The sequence below is a fragment of the Cyphellophora attinorum genome, assembly GCF_001299255.1.
Source record: "Cyphellophora attinorum strain CBS 131958 chromosome Unknown Contig32, whole genome shotgun sequence".
Classification (NCBI taxonomy): domain Eukaryota; kingdom Fungi; phylum Ascomycota; class Eurotiomycetes; order Chaetothyriales; family Cyphellophoraceae; genus Cyphellophora; species Cyphellophora attinorum.
The window spans coordinates 270,560-287,799 of record NW_017253260.1 but is presented as its reverse complement, the minus strand read 5'-3'; the positions used below and the strand labels follow the sequence as shown (position 1 = coordinate 287,799).

Genomic DNA, 17,240 nt, shown 5'->3' with positions numbered 1-17,240 from the left:
TAAGCTTTCCGCTCGACACAGCCCCATTGCTTGACGATATCCCAACCACCTCCCCGCAGCAATCACAAAAATTGACTCCAACGGTTCCGCTCAACTCTTCTAGGCCGACCTTCTCTCGCTTAACGCTGCTTCTGTGGTTGCACGACGAACTCAAAAGCTTCAGCTTCAGGAAAGGCTTGGTGTGGGATGCCCCCAACCGTTCGCGAGTCTGCAGCTGCCGCCAGGTTCCGGACGATGACGATGAATCAATTATCGGTCACCTGCATTCCTGGTTTGATCTGTGAACACATGGTTGCGCGAAGCTGTTCCCGGCATTCCGAAACTCTGCGCGTTTCAGTCGAAACCGCGCCCACAGACCAAAACTTGAAGTCTGCCAGGAATACCCAGGGACGCGACAAGCTTACTCTCGAATGCGGGTACGATTATATCCAATTTTGAAGAACGGTCTCATGAGTTAACCTCGATGCTGGGGCTCTTGGAGGCCAGAGGAAAGGCGTTGAGTACGCACTGGAGTCCTCGGCACCGTAGAGTCCAAGCCAAAACACATCGACCAACTGACGCACTTGCAGCCCTTACAGCTGCCTTCCTTCTAACCCTCACAGTGGAATCGTCGAGTTGCGGGAACAATACGATGCGAAAGCGCGTGATGGACAATCTTGGCGAAGCATGGCTGTCGTGCAGGACTTTTGAAGGAGGTGTAACCACCCTATCAGCTCGGCGCCCCGGCTGAATCTCCGCGATGCCGACTACGCTTTCTACTCGACCGCATCCCAGCTTCTCAACTGTGCTGGCCTATATGAGGCCCGGCAGATTCATCGCTCGAAATGCATGGACTTGCTGTATTGTACCCAAGTCCACTCTCTGCTGATCGCCCACCATGTTGGTCCGCACAACTGTCGCTTCAGGTTTGCTGCTATTAAGCGGCGCCGCTGAAGCGTGCTCTCGAGTTACATACCACGCGAAAGTGGATGACAGAATTACCAACGGTCGCTCCATGGACTTCGTGGCTTCCACGAATTCCAGCATCTTCGTCTTTCCGGCCGGCCTCAACAAAAATGGCTCCGTTGCCGACAATCCGTTGAAATGGACTTCTAAGTACGGATCTATGATTGTAACCATGTACGACAAGGTCAGCATCGACGGGATGAATACCGAAGGTCTGACTGGGAGTCTCCTTTACCTTGGTGCAAGCGACTACGGAGCTCGCAACACTTCTCGCCCTGGCCTTGCAATCGGATACTGGCTACAGTACTACCTCGATCAATTCGCTACCGTATCGGAAGCCGTTGCCGATCTCAACAAAACCAACTTGCAGGTCGTTACTGCAGCCCTCGTACCCGGCGTCTCCTCTACTGGTCATATCAGCTTATCCGACAAGTCCGGCGACAATGCAGTATTTGAATATCTTGATGGTGCTCTTGTCGTCCATCATGGAAAGCAATATCAAGTCATGACGAATGATCCCTCGTACGACGATCAGCTGGCACTTGATAGATACTGGGAACCAATATCCAACGTCTCGCTACCCGGCACAAGCTCGCCCGCAGGTAAGTTACACATTACACCACCACTGCCCACTAAAGCCTATGTTCTCGAGCTGACATGCTTCTGAACAGATCGTTATGTGCGACTATCATACTACAACAGACTGTCGCCCGACTCGGCTGATCTGGCGTCTTCCGTAGTGGCAACAGCAGCATGATACGAGCCGTTAGCGTTCCCTTTGTGCCACCTGACCAGATCGACAGTGGCGTCGACGTTTGGCCGACACTCTGGCGAACCTACCAGGATCCCCACGACATGGCTTTCTTCTACGAAAGTGCGGTCATGCCTATCTCGGTTTACATGTTTTATTCGGACTTCAACTTCAAAAAGGGCGCGGAGGTGATGAATCTGCCGCTGCGAGAGTATAACTGGGAACTTCTGCAAGGCAACATGAAGAGCAACTTCACTAAGGCGGAGCCGTTCACGCCAATTGGAGGCAATCTATAGCTGGGCATGAACGGCTGTAGCATCTGTGCCGATGTGACTGTTCTGGACAGAATACGCCTGGCTGTTGACACGATCAGCACGAAAGATAGAAGGTCGGGTGTGGCATCGGGAACGAGGCAATCCATACATAATGCTGAGATACATGCTTCTCGCAGTGCGCAGAAACGCTGGGAGGCTTCAACGCCATGGGTGTTTCTGTCGCCAGTGCTGCTCTGTGCATGTTGCCTTCGATGGGCAAGCACCTGATTCGCGATCGCCTTCTCTTCTCTTCTGGTTCGCGAAGGCCAAATCTATCTGAACGGTCGATTGACGACCGCAGACCCCTCTGGCCGTGATTGAAGCGCATCTGCTGCCTGCGCAAGATCTCAACAGCTTCTTCCGTGGACCTGGACTGGCAGTCCGTTGCTCTTCCAGGCTTGGCAGACCCGTCTGGAAGAATTGGACGCCCTAGTTGGCCGTCTTTTCCCATTCTGTTATTGTGTAGCCAACAGCCAGATCGTTCGCACAGGGGCAGCACGGAAGTAGGCCTTCGCCTCGTGGAGGATCTCGACTCGATTGCGATTTCATCGAAACATATTTCGCGAGAAGGCATGGGCTGAGAGGACGTCGTGAGCCGCTGCGATAGCATTCCCTAGACGTGAGCAATGCGCCGCTAGGAAGTAACGCTTTCTCGGTGTCGGCGGCGGTCTCGGGCGGAGACGTCCGCAGATGCCGGTTGCAGAGTCGTTGGAGGCGGCGGTGATGGTGTAGCGCCTCATCTGGTAGGCTGTTGAGGGCTGCATGTTCGCGCCTCGTACCGAGCTCGAGACTAAGCTAAAGCAACAGGTGGGTTCGCGCTGAATGACAATGAATCGCAATAAGTGCGATATGATCAAACCTAAGCACAGTCCGAGCGCGCATGTTAGTGGCAGGACGTCCCAAGGATACAGGAGATAACGGGGAGCTTTCCGGCAAGATGAGATAGAGGAGGCGAAGTATCTCGGAGTTACTTTCTGCGGAAATCCAGCTCAAATCGACGTTGACGCAGAGGTCGACGGCACTAGACCTTTCGACATCTAATGCTCGACTTCACGACGATATAAAGCAGTACACTTCCTGCCATTCGCGTCCGCAAACATCAAGGAGACACGAATGATAGTGACATAGAGGAAGGATGAGGTCCGAGGAAAGGCAGCTAGGCGTTCAATGATCTCGCGGGCCGCTGAAGGTGGACGCGCCTGCCAAGCGCTAGATCTGATCACGCGTAAGAATGACGTAGAACGCGTTTCGTTTTTCACGACGCCGCTGCACTCCGAGGTCCATCACTCACCCCTCGATGTGCGATAGTCAACACCTGTTATAAAGACAATGCTCCAACGCAGATCAATGCTGAAGAGCAATAAGAGGACTCGGGTAGAACGCAGGGGTCTCCAAGCGGATAGACAAATGCAACGACGACCGGAAGTAAGAGAACATGCATATATATTCAGCAACTATAGCACTGTGTTAGAGCCCTTTCCCCTACGATTGCAAACACCTTGAAGCGGGCGTTGAGCCAGCACAGCGAAACCGTTTCCTAGATGGCCTCAGTCTCGTGCCTCTCCAGAATGCTGCTGAGCATTTCGTTCTTGACAGCGAACACTGCAAGCATCTCCCAAACGAGCAGGAGCCGCTATTGTCAATGCCACGAAAGGTTGCTCGTGGACGCTTTCAGCAATGCAAGTCTCGACCCAGACGAATCCGCAACGACCAAGGCCGTGATGCTTAGACCTGTTCTCGTCGAGTCTGGGCCTAAAGTCCCAGCTCCTCGACTCATGCTGAAGCGCTGGTCACCTTAATGATCTCGCTCTTCTTCTCCTGCCCAAGCTCCTCACTGCGTCGTTGCGAGTCGATGGCTACACCATGTACTATCGCGTCTGGCACATCGCTGTGTTTCTCGCCGTCGATGAGTCGATCGATCTGCTCGAGTGACAAGCCCTTGGTCTCAACCCAGTAGATTGCCACGTAGATAACCTGCAGCACGTCGTATGCGCCGTTGATCATGTAGAACTTCCAGCCAATTGCTGCCAGGGCGAACGGTGGGATGTAAGCCGAGAACAGACCGAAGCATGCGGCCGACAGAGTCCATACAGCCATGCCGTTGCTGCGAATGGCGTAATTGAGAACTTCCGGCGGGTAGAGCTGAGTGAGAGGCGTGATGCCGACGCTATACGCGCCCTGGAAGAGGAAGATGGCAGCAACGGTCCCGTATATTCCCGAAGTGTTGATGCTCTCGCCATAGACTAGGGAAGAAAAAGAGAGCCAAATCAGCAGATGCACGACAATGGATACAGCCAGGAGGATTGAGAGAGGGCACAAGGGCATACCTTTAGTCAATGCTCCGACGACAAAAAGCAAAACCGTCATCGAGGAGCATGCGAACAGGCACAGTGTCTTGCGGCCCAGCTTGTCCATGTAGTATGTTCCCACGATTGAACACAAGAAGCTCCATGCGTTCAAGATGATGTTCTGTCGGCTTGTTAGTCTCCTCTGCCAGAACGGAGCAGAAACACGCGTCTGAAAGGGCAACACATACGATCTGAAGCTGTGTGGTGGTGTTAGTGATTCCAGCGGCATTGAGCATGGAGCCCAAGTAGTATGCGATGATGTTGTTACCTGTTCCTGATGTCAGCAATCTCCAGGCGATAGGTTTGACTCGGTACATACCACTCATCATGGCGATGATAGCCACGGACATGACCAGCATGACGCGCTTGCGCGAGTTCCTTGTCTTGAACAATTGCTTGTACGTTGTCTTCTGACCGGAGTCGCGCTCGAACTGAAGCGTGTCCAGGATCTCACGATGCTGTGCCAGGACAACGGGATCATTACGGTCGCCGTTGGAATGAGTAGACGCAAGGGCCAGAAGAGCTTCCTCCGTGCGATCTTTGTGGGCCAGCCAGCGAGGCGACTCTGGCGTACACCACAACACACACCAGCACAGGAGGGCGAAGATAGCCTGCAAGGCGCATGGGAGACGCCAACACCAAGAGCTGTCATAGTTTGCTGTGCCATAAGTGACTCCAGCGGCTGTCAGTGCTCCAACGTAGTAGACGCAGTAGATGATACTCAAGCCTCTTCCTCGAATGCTGATGGGGAGAGTCTCTGCTAGCCAGCTTGGATATCGTCAGCAACGCTAAGTATTTGGCATTTCTGGACTCACGCGGATGATGCGATGGCAGCTGTCGCAGAACCAAAACCCAAAATGATACGGCCGAGGATGAACATAGCCTCATGTATGGCCGCTGTCATCAAGATGATACCAATCGTCTTGATCACGATGGAAACGACGATGCCGGATTTGCGCCCAACCTTGTCGACGACAGGGCCCATGCAGAACGACGCAATACCCCAGCCGACAAGGGTCCCTCCGGAGTTCAAGGAAATGGTCGCCGTGACAAGCTCGAGATCCTGCGTATACCGCGGCATAATGTTGAGGCCCGTCATAAGGGCCGAGTCATAGCCTTGGGTCTCGCATCGCGTGTCAGCATCCAGTCATTTTTGAAGCAGGCTCCGCAAGTATTGGCTTACAGTAGCGAAGACACATGCTGAGATGATGAGCAGCAAGTTCGTAACATTGCTCGACTTCGGCTGCCATACACCAATCGCGCCGGTTCTGAAGGACAGGCCCTTCATGTTGTCGGACTTGGTGGATAGCGCTGCTGGACTCTTCGTTGCTGTGAAGACCGTTTGCTAATCGTTGATGAACCATGGGACAAGGGTTGTTTTGTAGGCATCCCGTCAACGCTCATATCTGCCATTGATGGTCGTCGGCCGAGGCTAGATTGCAGCAGCATATCAATGCCGTCGCGTTGAATGTTGGGGAAGACGACGGCTTTTATCGTTTGCGGTTGGCAGTTCCTGGAGCAGAGTTTCCTGAAGGGCGAGACGTGCAGGGTCCACGGGCCGTCGCATGCCCTGGGGATAGACTCGGGATTTGTTCGCTCTCTCGAAAGTTTAGATAAGCAAAGCGGGAACGTCGGTGAATTTCTTGAGCAAAGCCGGTGTTATTGAGGCGGCACAAGGAGCTCTGCCAGACGCGTGGGCATTGGTACAACGGATCAGTAACTGTACGTCCTGGATCGAAGCCGTACGGCAAGCGCATGGCGCGTGTGTAGACTATGGTAACCCTTCGGGTTGCGCGAAGTGGACGCGACCACGCCCGCGTAGGCGATGCTTTCACATGGGTGGTCTGTACACTATGCATGAGACACGGCGGCACGCCTAGTGCTCTCAAGGAGCGAATGCGGACCGTTGGCGCCGCAAGATAATGAGATGCAGAAGTGCAATGCATTTCCGCTTGCTGCTTGTACTTTATCCATCGATGCGAAGAGGCCTAGGATACGAGGTTTCCCAAATGCACATTTTTGATGTCCAGATGCAAGGGCCTGAGATGCGGACCCATTCGGCTCATCTCAAATATCCTGATCCTTTCTAGCAAGCCTGATCCTAGCACCCTGAGCACCCACATAGCAGCTAGCAGAAGTGGCACCCACTCTACAGTATGCGGCGAAGCTCCGACGTGAAGCTCAATTGCATCTGATCCGATACCGCCATCAGTACCTCTTGGCTCCAGCGAGCTTCAGAAGCTTGTCCGTCATCTCTGGCATCTCTCTTGGCTGGTCCCTGTCACGAGGATCTCGTGTGCCGTCCGGCAGCATCGCTTGCGTTGGTCTGGACACAATGTATTGGTGAGGCCAGTGAGTTGTAGAGCCAAACTTCTCGAAGACTTCGTTTTTGATTGCTAGTTGTGTTGGCTCCGCAAGATTTGCGGGTGTGTATGTAGCGTAGATAGCAGTCCTGATCTGGTTGCTCTTCTCGGTAGCTCGGCGCCGTAGTGTATGACCCGGCTGTCCCACAGGATGAGATCCGCGACATCCGCGCAAACCTTGTGAGGCTGCAGCCCTTTCGCGCGAAACCACGCAAGCTCTTCCTTGGTGAAGAGGTGCAGATCTTTCATGGGCAGCCAGCTCGACTTATCGTCCCGGCTATCAAAGAACTCGGCGTTGTAGTTGTGAGACTTGGGATACAGGACTAGGCCGCCATCATTTGGTCCGGAGGGTGAGAGGTTGATGATCCCTTGGATGCAATGAGCACCGCGTCGTAGCGGACTCTGATCGATATGCTCCCATGCCGCACGCCTCGGGATGTCCTTGCGGTTCGGAAATGTGATGTTTATGCCATCGAAACTGACAAGCAGCTCGTCTGTCTGCCAGAGCTTAGCAAAAGCATCCAATACTCCAGGCTCTTGTTTGGCATCCCAGACAAACTTCTCATGCGCGACACCATAGTGGATATACACCTTGATGCCGTTCTGGAGCGGAAGATTCTTCGCTATCCACGTTTCAGGGTTGCTGAAGTCCAGGTCTCCGGGAAATGATTGCAGCCACTCGTAGGCTTTCTCTTGGTATTGGATAGCACGTTCGCGCGGGATGGCATTCTTGATGACGACAAAGCCTTTGTCGTGTAACTCGCCTCGAAAGTCATCGTAGGGACTGAAACCCGCAGTTAGCGATGTTTCGAACACATGTTCACCACCAAAGGAAGAGTACTCACCCCACGATATCTGCGAAAGCGGCGGGCGGCTCGATCAGGCCGGAGGTCTTCTGAGCGTAGCCATTGTTCACCGGCGTATCCGTGAATTGATGCTTGAGAGGTTGGGCTGTCAACATCGTGAAAAGGACCTTTTCCGAGCAGGCGATATGGCAGGTCGTTGTGTTCAAGCCTGATTTCGACGTGAGATCGGTCATGTTTTGCCCGCTGGCCGGACCATTAAGTATTCGTGGCAGCCGCAACCCGCAGGTGGGCATGCTCCACATCCGACTCCAAGACTCATTCAATGCGAGACAGCTCCGCAATAGGCCGTCGCGTGCATTTTTCGGAGTGCCAGATCCGAAACCCTCTTGCTGTAACACACAGGGCTGTGCGCGGAGATCTGCTGCCTACGCGGTTGACTGTCCTCAGAAGAGAATGAGACCGGGATATCTTGCGCGCGTCAGCGCTTGCCAATCCACAACATCGCCGTCATTTGCTCTTCGCCAGATCTCGTCCAGGAGCTTGTGCGCGATTACAATGTTGCCCAAGCCGATCGTGGCTTCCATCGAGGTGAATCTATGCTCCACTGTCAGTCGGCTTGGCTTTGTCGTGCTTCCCAGACCCGCCATGAACAGAGGGAAGAGGAGAAGCGGCTCGACATCGGAGCCGGGTCTGATCAGCGACAACGCAGACAGGATGTGCTCAGCGGCCTTTGTGATGCGAGGATCATCGTTCCTGGACTTGTTCGCTACCTGCTGTAGTCGGATCATGATTGCCCACTGGTTAGCGAAACCAGCCGCCCTGAGCTCAGATGTGTATCGAGACTTTTGTGATTCTTCTGCTGGGGTCCAGCTTTGCAGGGAGAGCTCGATCTCTCGCAATCGTAGCGATTGATGCTCTGCAGGCGACGCATTGTCCATCTCTGCTGCTACATCATTGATCTCCGCCAGGCAATGATAAAGATCCCCGCAGGATCCGAATAACGGATGCACAGTCGATGCACCGACATCGGTACCAGACAACGGCCACAAGACTGGAGGTGCTGTAATCGAGTTTACCGATGCAATGCAGCAGATGTAGTTGTACAGTTCTTTCAGAATGGCGAGAGGTGGGCCTTGGAGCGAATCGGAAAGTGTATTGGTGAGAAGCGTCCGAGCGCCGTGCAAATGTAACAACCATTTCTGTGAGTTCCCTTCGCAAATCTGTACTCGTGAGTCGCGCCGCCCTCAACAACTTCCGAACTGCTTACCTCAACCAGGCATAAGAGAAGTGTTGCACCAATGGCCCATTTGAAACGATCGTGATCGGCGAGCTCGGTCTTGAGATTGCACAGAGCTTCTGTTCTCTGTACGAGTACATCATGCTCGAAGATCGGGTAGACCTTGGATGTGTGGCAAGCGGATAAAGCGAGCAGCGCGCGACGCACCGTCAGGTTCTGCAGTGCCATGGGAACGAAGTGAAGGAGAAAGATGTTGTCCTGATCCTCGACCACGACAAGAGCGCGAGAGACCGACTGCATGAAGTGGTTCAACAGATACCGTTCCACGATCGTCCAGTGCTTCACCGCCTGCGACGTGACGCCAGTGAGGTGACTCAGCGCGGTCGTTGGCTGATATCTTGACATTCCAACCTCGTCATCTCGCGCGCATGGAAGAGGCAGATCGACAAGCGCTGCGCTATTTGCGAGGCTGCCGCCCTTCGCCGCCCCAGCAGAGTTGTCCTCATCGATCAATGCCATCCAGTCGGATATGGCATGCTTCCTTGGAGAATCTATCGTGAGGCATCTGGGTCCATGCAAGCTTGCTGGTTCTGTGTTCGGACTCATGCTTACTGTACTCGTTGCTTCTTGGGCGGGTGGATAGCCTTGTTCTCCATGGCGAGGAACACATTCGATTCGTAGACGGCGGCAGGTCCCACATGCCGGCAACTGCTCGTCGCATTTCTGGCGACGACGGCGGCAGTTGAGGCATCCTGAATAGGACCTCGTGCCTCCAATCTTCCTAGATCGCTGCTCCGGCGACGTCCTGGCTGTATTACTGTAGCCGTCGGCGCAATCAAGACCAAGTCTCATGCACCGATTACAGGGCCGTTGTTGTGTGCATTTTGACTTGATGGATGCGCATCTGCCGCACGCTGTCCGCAGGCGCCCCATGTCAGATCAGTGGAGTACGTCTATTTTCGCGTTCTCTGTAACGGCGCATGTTCACGGCCTAGTGCGCTTGCCCCGGTACCGCAGTGTTGCAAAGTGAGAGGAGCGTATTTCGATGTCGCGGTATCATCAGCACAGACAATTCGGTTGAGATGCCGGGCATTTCGACAGGGTCCAGGGAGGAATGGAGTCGGAAGCGACGGGATATTTAAAGTTGTGGGGTGGATGCGTGGCTCATCCTGCTTCGCTCTAGCGCCGGTGAATTCCTTCGCGATCCGATCTGCTTCCGTGTTGTCACAATGTTGCGTCGCTCGTCGCAAAGACCGTATAAAGCGCCTGACCAACAATAGCAGCGCAGAAATGGTGAGAAGGCATACATGCTCCGAGAGCAGTCTCGCAAACCACCATGATTGACGGCAAGTTCTCGCACGACAACACTGGTACGTCTCCCACCGCATCTACCTTCCTCGTCGCGTGTGCTGATGATCCCAGTTCCTCCCGCGAAGACCAGAGTCTTTCCTCTCCTATCCCTCCAAGGCCGTACAGCGATAGTCTCGGGCGCCGGCGCCGGCATTGGACTGGCAGTCGCCCAGGCGTTGGCAGAAGCCGGTGCAAATGTTGCGATATGGTTCAACTCGAATAGGGATGCCATCGCTCGTGCCAAGGAGATCGAAGAGGAATATGGCGTCAAATGTATGTCACACTCCTCTGGTCCGGGCGTCAGAAGAACAGCCATACTGATTGGGGTGACTGCTTCCCATGCACAGGCAGAGCATACGAAGTGAATGTATGCGACGCGGACGCTGTCGAGAAAGCCGTCTTTGCGCAAGTTGAGGAATTCAACGGTCGCCTGGACATCTTTGTTGCAAACGCCGGCATCCCGTGGACAGAAGGAGCAATCATCGACGGTAGCTTGAGCTGTACCAGAAGGTCATGTCGACGGACCTGGACAGTGTTTACTACTCTGCCAGGGCCTGCGGCAAAATCTGGAAACGACAACTGACGGAAGGCACCGACATGTCCGGCCAGAAGCTGCAGAACTACAGCTATGGCAGCTTCATCGCCACCTCCAGCATGAGCGGCCGCATCGTCAATATTCCCCTTTGCCAGGCAGCGTACAACTCGGCGAAAGCTGGAGTGACGCATCTGTGTGAGTACAACCCACATTGACCGTGAAGGTCCCAAACTAATGACTTGGGCCAGGCAAGTCTCTGGCTGTTGAATGGTGTCGATATGCTCGAGCAAATGCCGTGTGCCCTGGATATGTCGACACAGAGATCGCCAACTTCGTTCCCAAGGATACAAAGTCCGTGTGGAAACACAAGATTCCCATGGGGTAAGTGCTTCCGCGGGCAAACCGACTTATTATGATGATACTCACACTGACACTGTCCCAGACGTGAGGCCATGCCGCATGAATTGAAAGGAGTGTACTTGTTCCTCGCGTCGGATGCCTCGAGCTACATGACTGGAGCTGACTTGGTCATCGATGGAGGGTATTCATTGCCGTAGTAGGCAAGTTGATGTCTGTGACGAAGAACGCGGAACTGCAGAAGGTGGTACGCATTCTACCATTGGGGCATCTGGGAGACGTCTGGGCAGAGTTGTCCGTGTTGTGACGTCGGAACGAAACGATGACCTAATTCTTGGATCTTGATATGATCGATTGTCTCCTAGATAACTGCTCTTCCTCCACCGATGAGGTATCCAAGCCCGAGAGGATCATCGGGATCCCGAGTCAGGCGGCTCGCTCCGGTGATCCATGCGCTTCCTCGTACTTGCGGCACTATGCCTTGGAAATCACCGTCAAGGTGCTCGCGGACGACGCGGCCGTAGTATAGCGTACCCAGAATGCTCTCGTTGACAAAGTCTTCCCCGGCTTGAAGGTCGCCTTGTGCAACAAGTACAGCCATCCTTGCACACGTAGCGGTTCCGCATGGCGATCGATCGAATGAGCCGCTACTTGAGTGAGGAATATTGCGAGCGTGAGCCGCTGTGTTCTGCGGTGCGCCTGTCCACACGATATTTCCAACTTCGGGGACGAAGCTCGTGCGAGGGTCGATAGCCCTGAAGTCATGCGCAATCTGCCGTCGAATAGGTGTGGCAGAGGCAAGGAGCTCATCAATTTCATCAAGCTCGATCTTGAGTCCGGTCTCCTCAACTGGTACGTAGGCGTAGTATTGTCCAGCCCACCCAATGTCAGCGCGTGCTGTCCGACCTGGAGCCACATGCACATCCATCGAACCGACGTAGTAAGCGAGAGGCATTTGAAACGTTACCGCATGGCACTTGCCTCTCTTGACAGTGAGGATTAGCTTCAGCGTGCCCACAGGAGTTCGCAATTGGAAAGGGAACTCTGTTGTGTCGTCTGGCGGCCGGGCAGGGCCAATGAGACCCAGTTCAAAGAGCGTCGTGGCCACACCGATAGTAGCATGACCGCACATATCAGGATAGGTGCTCGCGTCCATGTAGACGACTCCGAAGCTCTCGTCTGGGCCTGACGGATGAATGATCGCGGCGCCGAACATAGATCGTTGTCCACGAGGCTCCATCACAGCAATGCGTCGTGCCCAGTCGGCGCTGTTCATCAGGTAGTCCCTTCCCTCCTCTGGGGTCATCCCATCCTTCAAACCCGTACCGCCGAGAATGACACGAGTAGGTTGACCGCAGGTGTGGGAATCGACGACATCAATGCCGGGTCGCTCGTCGAGCAGTTGTTCAAGTCGGGTCACTCTAGTCCAGATCATGGCGGCGGTGGAAGGCGACACCGACAATGTGCAGCGTATGGCAATGCGTGTAGCATGGACGACAACCTGTCAAATGATTCCGCATGCTGGGCTAGGGACAGGACCGCATCAGCGCTTCCGTGTCTGATCAGCTTCGTGGTCGCATGGAGGAGTATGCTTGGGGCCTGAAGACGGACATGTGTGCCTGGGGATTGACGAGGGCTTTGATTTGGAGCATCAGAAGAGCGGGTGTATGTTGCCACCAGGGTTTCGATCACAACATGTTGCTGTATCTGCCCGGCCAAGACCGTCGTCGGGTGTGCGGTCCAGAACGGTCCAGATTGAGCTCCTGCCTTCACATACATCGGTCCGAGAACTGTTGGGCGCGCATGGCGTCTCGAATGCGATAGTCCGTCGCGAAGTGGAGATGCGATAGCCCGTCGTGATGTGGGTCATGCGCGGCGAAACTTTATCTTGGGCACGCTGTAAAACGCCGATGTAGAACTTCAACGCCTTGCATTTCGCCGATAGCCACCGTTCAGCGTCAATAAGGCGCCGCGACATTCATTCTCGCATGTAACGAACAGAGAGCAACTTGAAACCAGTCGATTTCGTAGCTCTCAGCATTCCAGACGGACCGAAAGCCAGTAGCAGGCTCTGAACCCAGGAAGAACTCAGCGCCTCGCACGCCTGCCTGACCAGAACCGACATGGGCATACCAACGGGAGGCGCCGTCGAGCGCACGGTAATCGGAGGCTCTCTGGAGATTGCTCGCATGGTCAGTGGCCTCTGGCAGCGAGCAGAAGGCCACAGCGAAAGAAGCGACACTGCGACAGCTGTTGAGGTGATGGACAATGTGTAAGACTCCACGATCCGGCGTCAGAGCACGGACTGATGGCTCTTCAGAGTGCACCGCGGACTAGACACATTCGACATGGCGGACCACTATGGCGATGCCGGTAGGTGAAGCGGGGTTCTGTCATCGAACATCGGTAGACTGCGGGCTGACTCGGTTCCCATCAGAGCTGGTTGTTGGCGAGCACAACGTCTCTCGACCGAACTCGACAAAGATAGCGTTCACAAAGTGGTGTCCGCCTGTGACCGGCGACAAGTCGTTTGAGAAAGCTGAAGCTGCTGTCGACCTTGCACTTCGACGGATGCGTCAGAAGAAGATTGTTCTCATGCAATGTTGGGTCTCTTTCCCTTTTCGCCTTCCGTCTCTGACGCCATTGCAGACCACGCCTGGGACTTTTCAGACGACACATACCTGCACAACCTCGATCACTTGCGAAGGCTCCAGAAGATGGGCAAGATTGAACACATCGGCTTGACCAACACCGATGCCGCACACTTGGAACTCCTTCTGAACTCCGGATTCTCCATCGCCACGAACCAGATCCCCACCAACGTAATCGATCGACGGCTGACTCGCGGACGACTGAATGATATATGCGTCAAGCACGACGTCGGAATCCTTGCGTACGCGACGTTGCTTGGTGGCTTTCTCAGCGAGAAGTGGCTCAGGAAGCCCGAACCTACCAGCATGGAGGGTATGAATTGGAGCCTGCGCAAGTACCTCCGTTTCATAAGAGCCGCTGGTGGCTGGGCACCTTTCCAGGCAGTTCTCGAAGCGCTTAACACAGTGGCACTCAGGCACGGTGTCGGGATTTCCGCTGTCGCTACCCGATACGTTCTTGATATACCTTCTGTCAAAGCTGTCATTGTGGGCAATCGCTTAGCGCCAGACTCTGAGCTTTATGTTGATCGAAATCTTGAAGCTTTCCAGCTGGCCTTGACCGAGGAGGACCTCGCGTTGATCCACCAGGCGCAGGAAGGCTTGACGGATATACCGAACGACTGTGGCGATGAGTATCGCAGGCCTCCATTTCTGATGGCTGCCGGAAACACGAGTGATCATTTCGAAGAGACTGACGACAGCAAGCGGACGCGCGAGGCCATTGCTCGGGGAAGACGGTAGAATTCTCGTCCGGATCGTTGCGGGAACCAATAGCTGTAAGTTCTTCCAATGCTCTCGAGGCTATGTCGATACTGATGAATGGTACAGGGCTACTGCAGAGCGGTGCGCACCAAGGACATCATCCGAGTCTCTGGTACGACTGCGAACTCTTCTTTGTCTTCATTATCCGTCATCGGCGGCTCCTCTGCTCGAAGTCAGACTGTACATATTTTGGACATCATCGAGAATGCCCTGAAAGTCCTCGGCTCATCTATGAAGGATGTTGTAAGGACGCGTATTATGGTTCGACATGCGCACGACTGCGAAGAGGTAAGCCGGGCTCATGGCTGGGTATTCGGTATGGCTGGCGTGCGTCCGGCCAACACACTTGTGGTGGCGGGCTTGATAGGGGATGAAATGCTCGTGGAGATCGAAGCTGAAGCAGAAGTTGGATGTGCTGCTGCCGGGGTCGAGAGATTCTAGACTCAACATATGTATTGCAGAGTCGCAGATGCCAAAGCATCGACGATGAAGACGAAGCCAGGGTGCAGCCAATCTCGACCTTGACGCGTTGCGCGTGTTGATGACGCATAAAGAGCGGGGCCGGTGCGATACCTGGCGATAGCTTGCCGTAGCTCCGTCCTCGCCGATTCTCGTCCAGCATTTCGAGAATATAATTGTCTTCCCGTCTCACGCGCACACTCGCTCTTCATGTCTTTGGCAACCTGAAGAATTCCTGCATCGTTCAAATGATTCAATTCGTGAGCCGAGCTTAAGAAAGGACGATGACTGTACACATGCAGCGGTGTCACGGAAGCTGCATCGTCTTTCGCGCGCCTTCCCAGCCCGCCTACGGGTGGTAGCAAGCGCGGCAAACGCGCCTTGAAGAAACACAAGAGTCGCTTCTGGCAGTCACGAAACTTCCTCCTTATTGGCGCGGTCTGCTCCGGGAGTCAATCACGCACTCTGTCCATTTCACACGCGCAGAGGCTGAGATTCGTTCTTGCTCGGCTCAGGATCTCTAAAGTACGCTGTTCCTTCTTCTCGACTGCGTTCGCATTCTCACAACCCAGCGGGACCTCTCCACCCAGACCCCTCCAACCACTCTTCGAAAGAAGTAGATCTCACCCCAAGCTCTTCACCCCTGTGGTCCTCCGCCAAATCCATCGTTCCCCATCCTATCTTCTCCTTCGGCATCGCTCCGTCCACTCCATCATCTGTCTTAGATCTACCCGCCAGCCGGGTCCAACTATCGCAACAGTGGCATCTTCCCATTCTTCCAATGTCGACGGCCGCACTTCAGTCTTGACCGATAGTTTCTCGAGGATTGACGCAAGCTGCGCGAGGCTGTATTTCCGACCGATGGGGTAGACTTTGTTGCGGGTCTTCGTTGGGCCGGCGGCCAACGCGGCTGTGATGGTTAGGATTTATACTTGACTGGCCATCGAGATGACTTACCAGCAGCGAAGACACCAACATCATAGTCAGCGTCGGCCCATTCACACTCTGTATCCTTTGACATCGGAGCGCAAAAACGCACGACCTCCCCATCGCGACGGCAATACCACGGCCAATTGAGGTTGGTGAAGAAGTACCCTATTCATGTCAGTCGAACCGCACGATGGATTGGCAAGCACTAACCAGGCAACAAAGTAGTCACATTCTTGAGCTCCTTCCTCGCTAACTCGTCAATCTGGGCCTTGAAGTCAAAATGGAACACCTTGCTGTACTTCCCACCACTCGCTTTCGCAACATCAGGTAGAGAGGTAAATACGAAGTGCTCGATTGCCGCCTCCTTCGCGGCTGCAACAATGTTCTTCCCAGCCTCAAGCTGGTGCTTCAGGTCTTCCTCAGTCTCCGCGCTCTTCCCGGGGATGTTGTCGCTTGTCACTGCAAAGACGCCATATGCACCCGTGAACGCTTTCAGGAGACTTTCTCGATCGTAGATATCGGCTGAGACGAGACGTAAGCGGTCGCCAGAGTCTTTGTGCGCATTGAGGAGTGCTTTTGCGGTGGAACTGTCGACGTCGCGGGTCACACCAACGACGTGGTAGTGCGCAAGGGAAGGATGAGAAAGAATAGCGCGTACGACGCCGCGGCCTTGACCGCTTGTGCTGCCTAGGACGACGATTGTGGGTGCGGACGACATCTTGCGGAAGACGTGTATGCTGGATGATCCTCGAACTGGTAGTCTTTTCTGCTGATTGTCACGACCGAACAGTGAGTTCTCGTCACCCTTATATAGTGTTTCGTGTTCTCTCTGAATTTGAGAGATCTACTTCGTAGTTGGGATTAGCGACCAGCGCCGCTGGGATCAGCGACCAGCGCCATTGGGAGGAGCGACCAGCGCCGTTGGAATGAGCGACCTGTGGCAGGATGATTGATAATAGCTGCAATGGTTGAAGAGCAGTGAGAGGTCGCTGCCAGAAGTACCAGCTTAGCTGGGTTGTATATTGGTTCCGCGGAACCCAGCTGAGTAATTTCCAATGTAGTGAGACCAATAATATAAAGAGCCAAGACGAGGGCCCTAGCGATGTTCGCCTCATCATGACCACCTCGTCACTCACACAGCCTGGTCGCGCCGCTCGATAGGGATCGTCTGTATCATGGGTGCGGATTGGTTCAAGAGCTGCGCCTGCGTCTGCCCGTCATTGTAGCAGTCGGCTCGAACTGGCAACCTTGTATATGAGGCCGTGATTTCTGCTGCCTGATATTGGTCTCCGCGCCGGACGAGCTTGCCTGTTCCTAGTAGCCCTCAGACGGATGTGACCTTGCGGAGGACCGCCCTACATTGGATCGGTTTCTGGTCCTCGTCGTAAGCCGACGATGTTCTCAGGGTGTCACTCGAGAAATCTTCGACGGC

At 54.4% G+C, this 17,240-nt stretch overlaps 8 protein-coding genes across 8 annotated transcripts; 3 read left to right on the top strand and 5 right to left on the bottom strand.

The window, feature by feature from the left end:
* Positions 1 to 877: 877 nt before the first annotated feature.
* Positions 878 to 1,992, top strand: AB675_7372 (uncharacterized protein; the record flags this gene model as incomplete). Its single annotated transcript, XM_018147735.1, has 3 exons — positions 878 to 1,547; positions 1,617 to 1,674; positions 1,749 to 1,992. 3 exons carry the CDS (start codon positions 878 to 880, stop codon positions 1,990 to 1,992), a joined length of 972 nt encoding a protein of 323 aa, XP_017996242.1.
* A 1,791-nt stretch (positions 1,993 to 3,783) lies between these two features.
* On the bottom strand, positions 3,784 to 5,646 carry AB675_7371 (Lactose permease; the record flags this gene model as incomplete). Its single annotated transcript, XM_018147734.1, has 6 exons — positions 3,784 to 4,253; positions 4,338 to 4,479; positions 4,547 to 4,626; positions 4,678 to 5,126; positions 5,174 to 5,481; positions 5,542 to 5,646. The coding sequence occupies 6 exons, from the start codon at positions 5,644 to 5,646 to the stop codon at positions 3,784 to 3,786; spliced, it is 1,554 nt and encodes a 517-aa protein (XP_017996219.1).
* A 920-nt stretch (positions 5,647 to 6,566) lies between these two features.
* On the bottom strand, positions 6,567 to 7,682 carry AB675_7370 (uncharacterized protein; the record flags this gene model as incomplete). The annotated part of the gene is made up of 3 exons (XM_018147733.1): positions 6,567 to 6,860; positions 6,899 to 7,505; positions 7,567 to 7,682. The coding sequence occupies 3 exons, from the start codon at positions 7,680 to 7,682 to the stop codon at positions 6,567 to 6,569; spliced, it is 1,017 nt and encodes a 338-aa protein (XP_017996271.1).
* A 288-nt stretch (positions 7,683 to 7,970) lies between these two features.
* On the bottom strand, positions 7,971 to 9,420 carry AB675_7369 (uncharacterized protein; the record flags this gene model as incomplete). The annotated part of the gene is made up of 3 exons (XM_018147731.1): positions 7,971 to 8,747; positions 8,795 to 9,329; positions 9,377 to 9,420. The coding sequence occupies 3 exons, from the start codon at positions 9,418 to 9,420 to the stop codon at positions 7,971 to 7,973; spliced, it is 1,356 nt and encodes a 451-aa protein (XP_017996302.1).
* A 680-nt stretch (positions 9,421 to 10,100) lies between these two features.
* AB675_7368 (putative NADP-dependent mannitol dehydrogenase) lies at positions 10,101 to 11,206 on the top strand (the record flags this gene model as incomplete). The annotated part of the gene is made up of 6 exons (XM_018147730.1): positions 10,101 to 10,134; positions 10,187 to 10,387; positions 10,462 to 10,602; positions 10,704 to 10,844; positions 10,898 to 11,030; positions 11,092 to 11,206. The coding sequence occupies 6 exons, from the start codon at positions 10,101 to 10,103 to the stop codon at positions 11,204 to 11,206; spliced, it is 765 nt and encodes a 254-aa protein (XP_017996250.1).
* A 161-nt stretch (positions 11,207 to 11,367) lies between these two features.
* Positions 11,368 to 12,441, bottom strand: AB675_7367 (Proline racemase; the record flags this gene model as incomplete). The annotated part of the gene is made up of 1 exon (XM_018147729.1): positions 11,368 to 12,441. The coding sequence occupies one exon, from the start codon at positions 12,439 to 12,441 to the stop codon at positions 11,368 to 11,370; it is 1,074 nt and encodes a 357-aa protein (XP_017996251.1).
* Positions 12,442 to 13,129: 688 nt separating this feature from the next.
* On the top strand, positions 13,130 to 14,398 carry AB675_7366 (uncharacterized protein; the record flags this gene model as incomplete). Its single annotated transcript, XM_018147728.1, has 4 exons — positions 13,130 to 13,278; positions 13,327 to 13,379; positions 13,444 to 13,608; positions 13,656 to 14,398. The coding sequence occupies 4 exons, from the start codon at positions 13,130 to 13,132 to the stop codon at positions 14,396 to 14,398; spliced, it is 1,110 nt and encodes a 369-aa protein (XP_017996216.1).
* Positions 14,399 to 15,555: 1,157 nt separating this feature from the next.
* Positions 15,556 to 16,526, bottom strand: AB675_7365 (uncharacterized protein; the record flags this gene model as incomplete). Its single annotated transcript, XM_018147727.1, has 3 exons — positions 15,556 to 15,788; positions 15,836 to 15,973; positions 16,019 to 16,526. 3 exons carry the CDS (start codon positions 16,524 to 16,526, stop codon positions 15,556 to 15,558), a joined length of 879 nt encoding a protein of 292 aa, XP_017996237.1.
* Between the last annotated feature and the right edge of the window lie 714 nt (positions 16,527 to 17,240).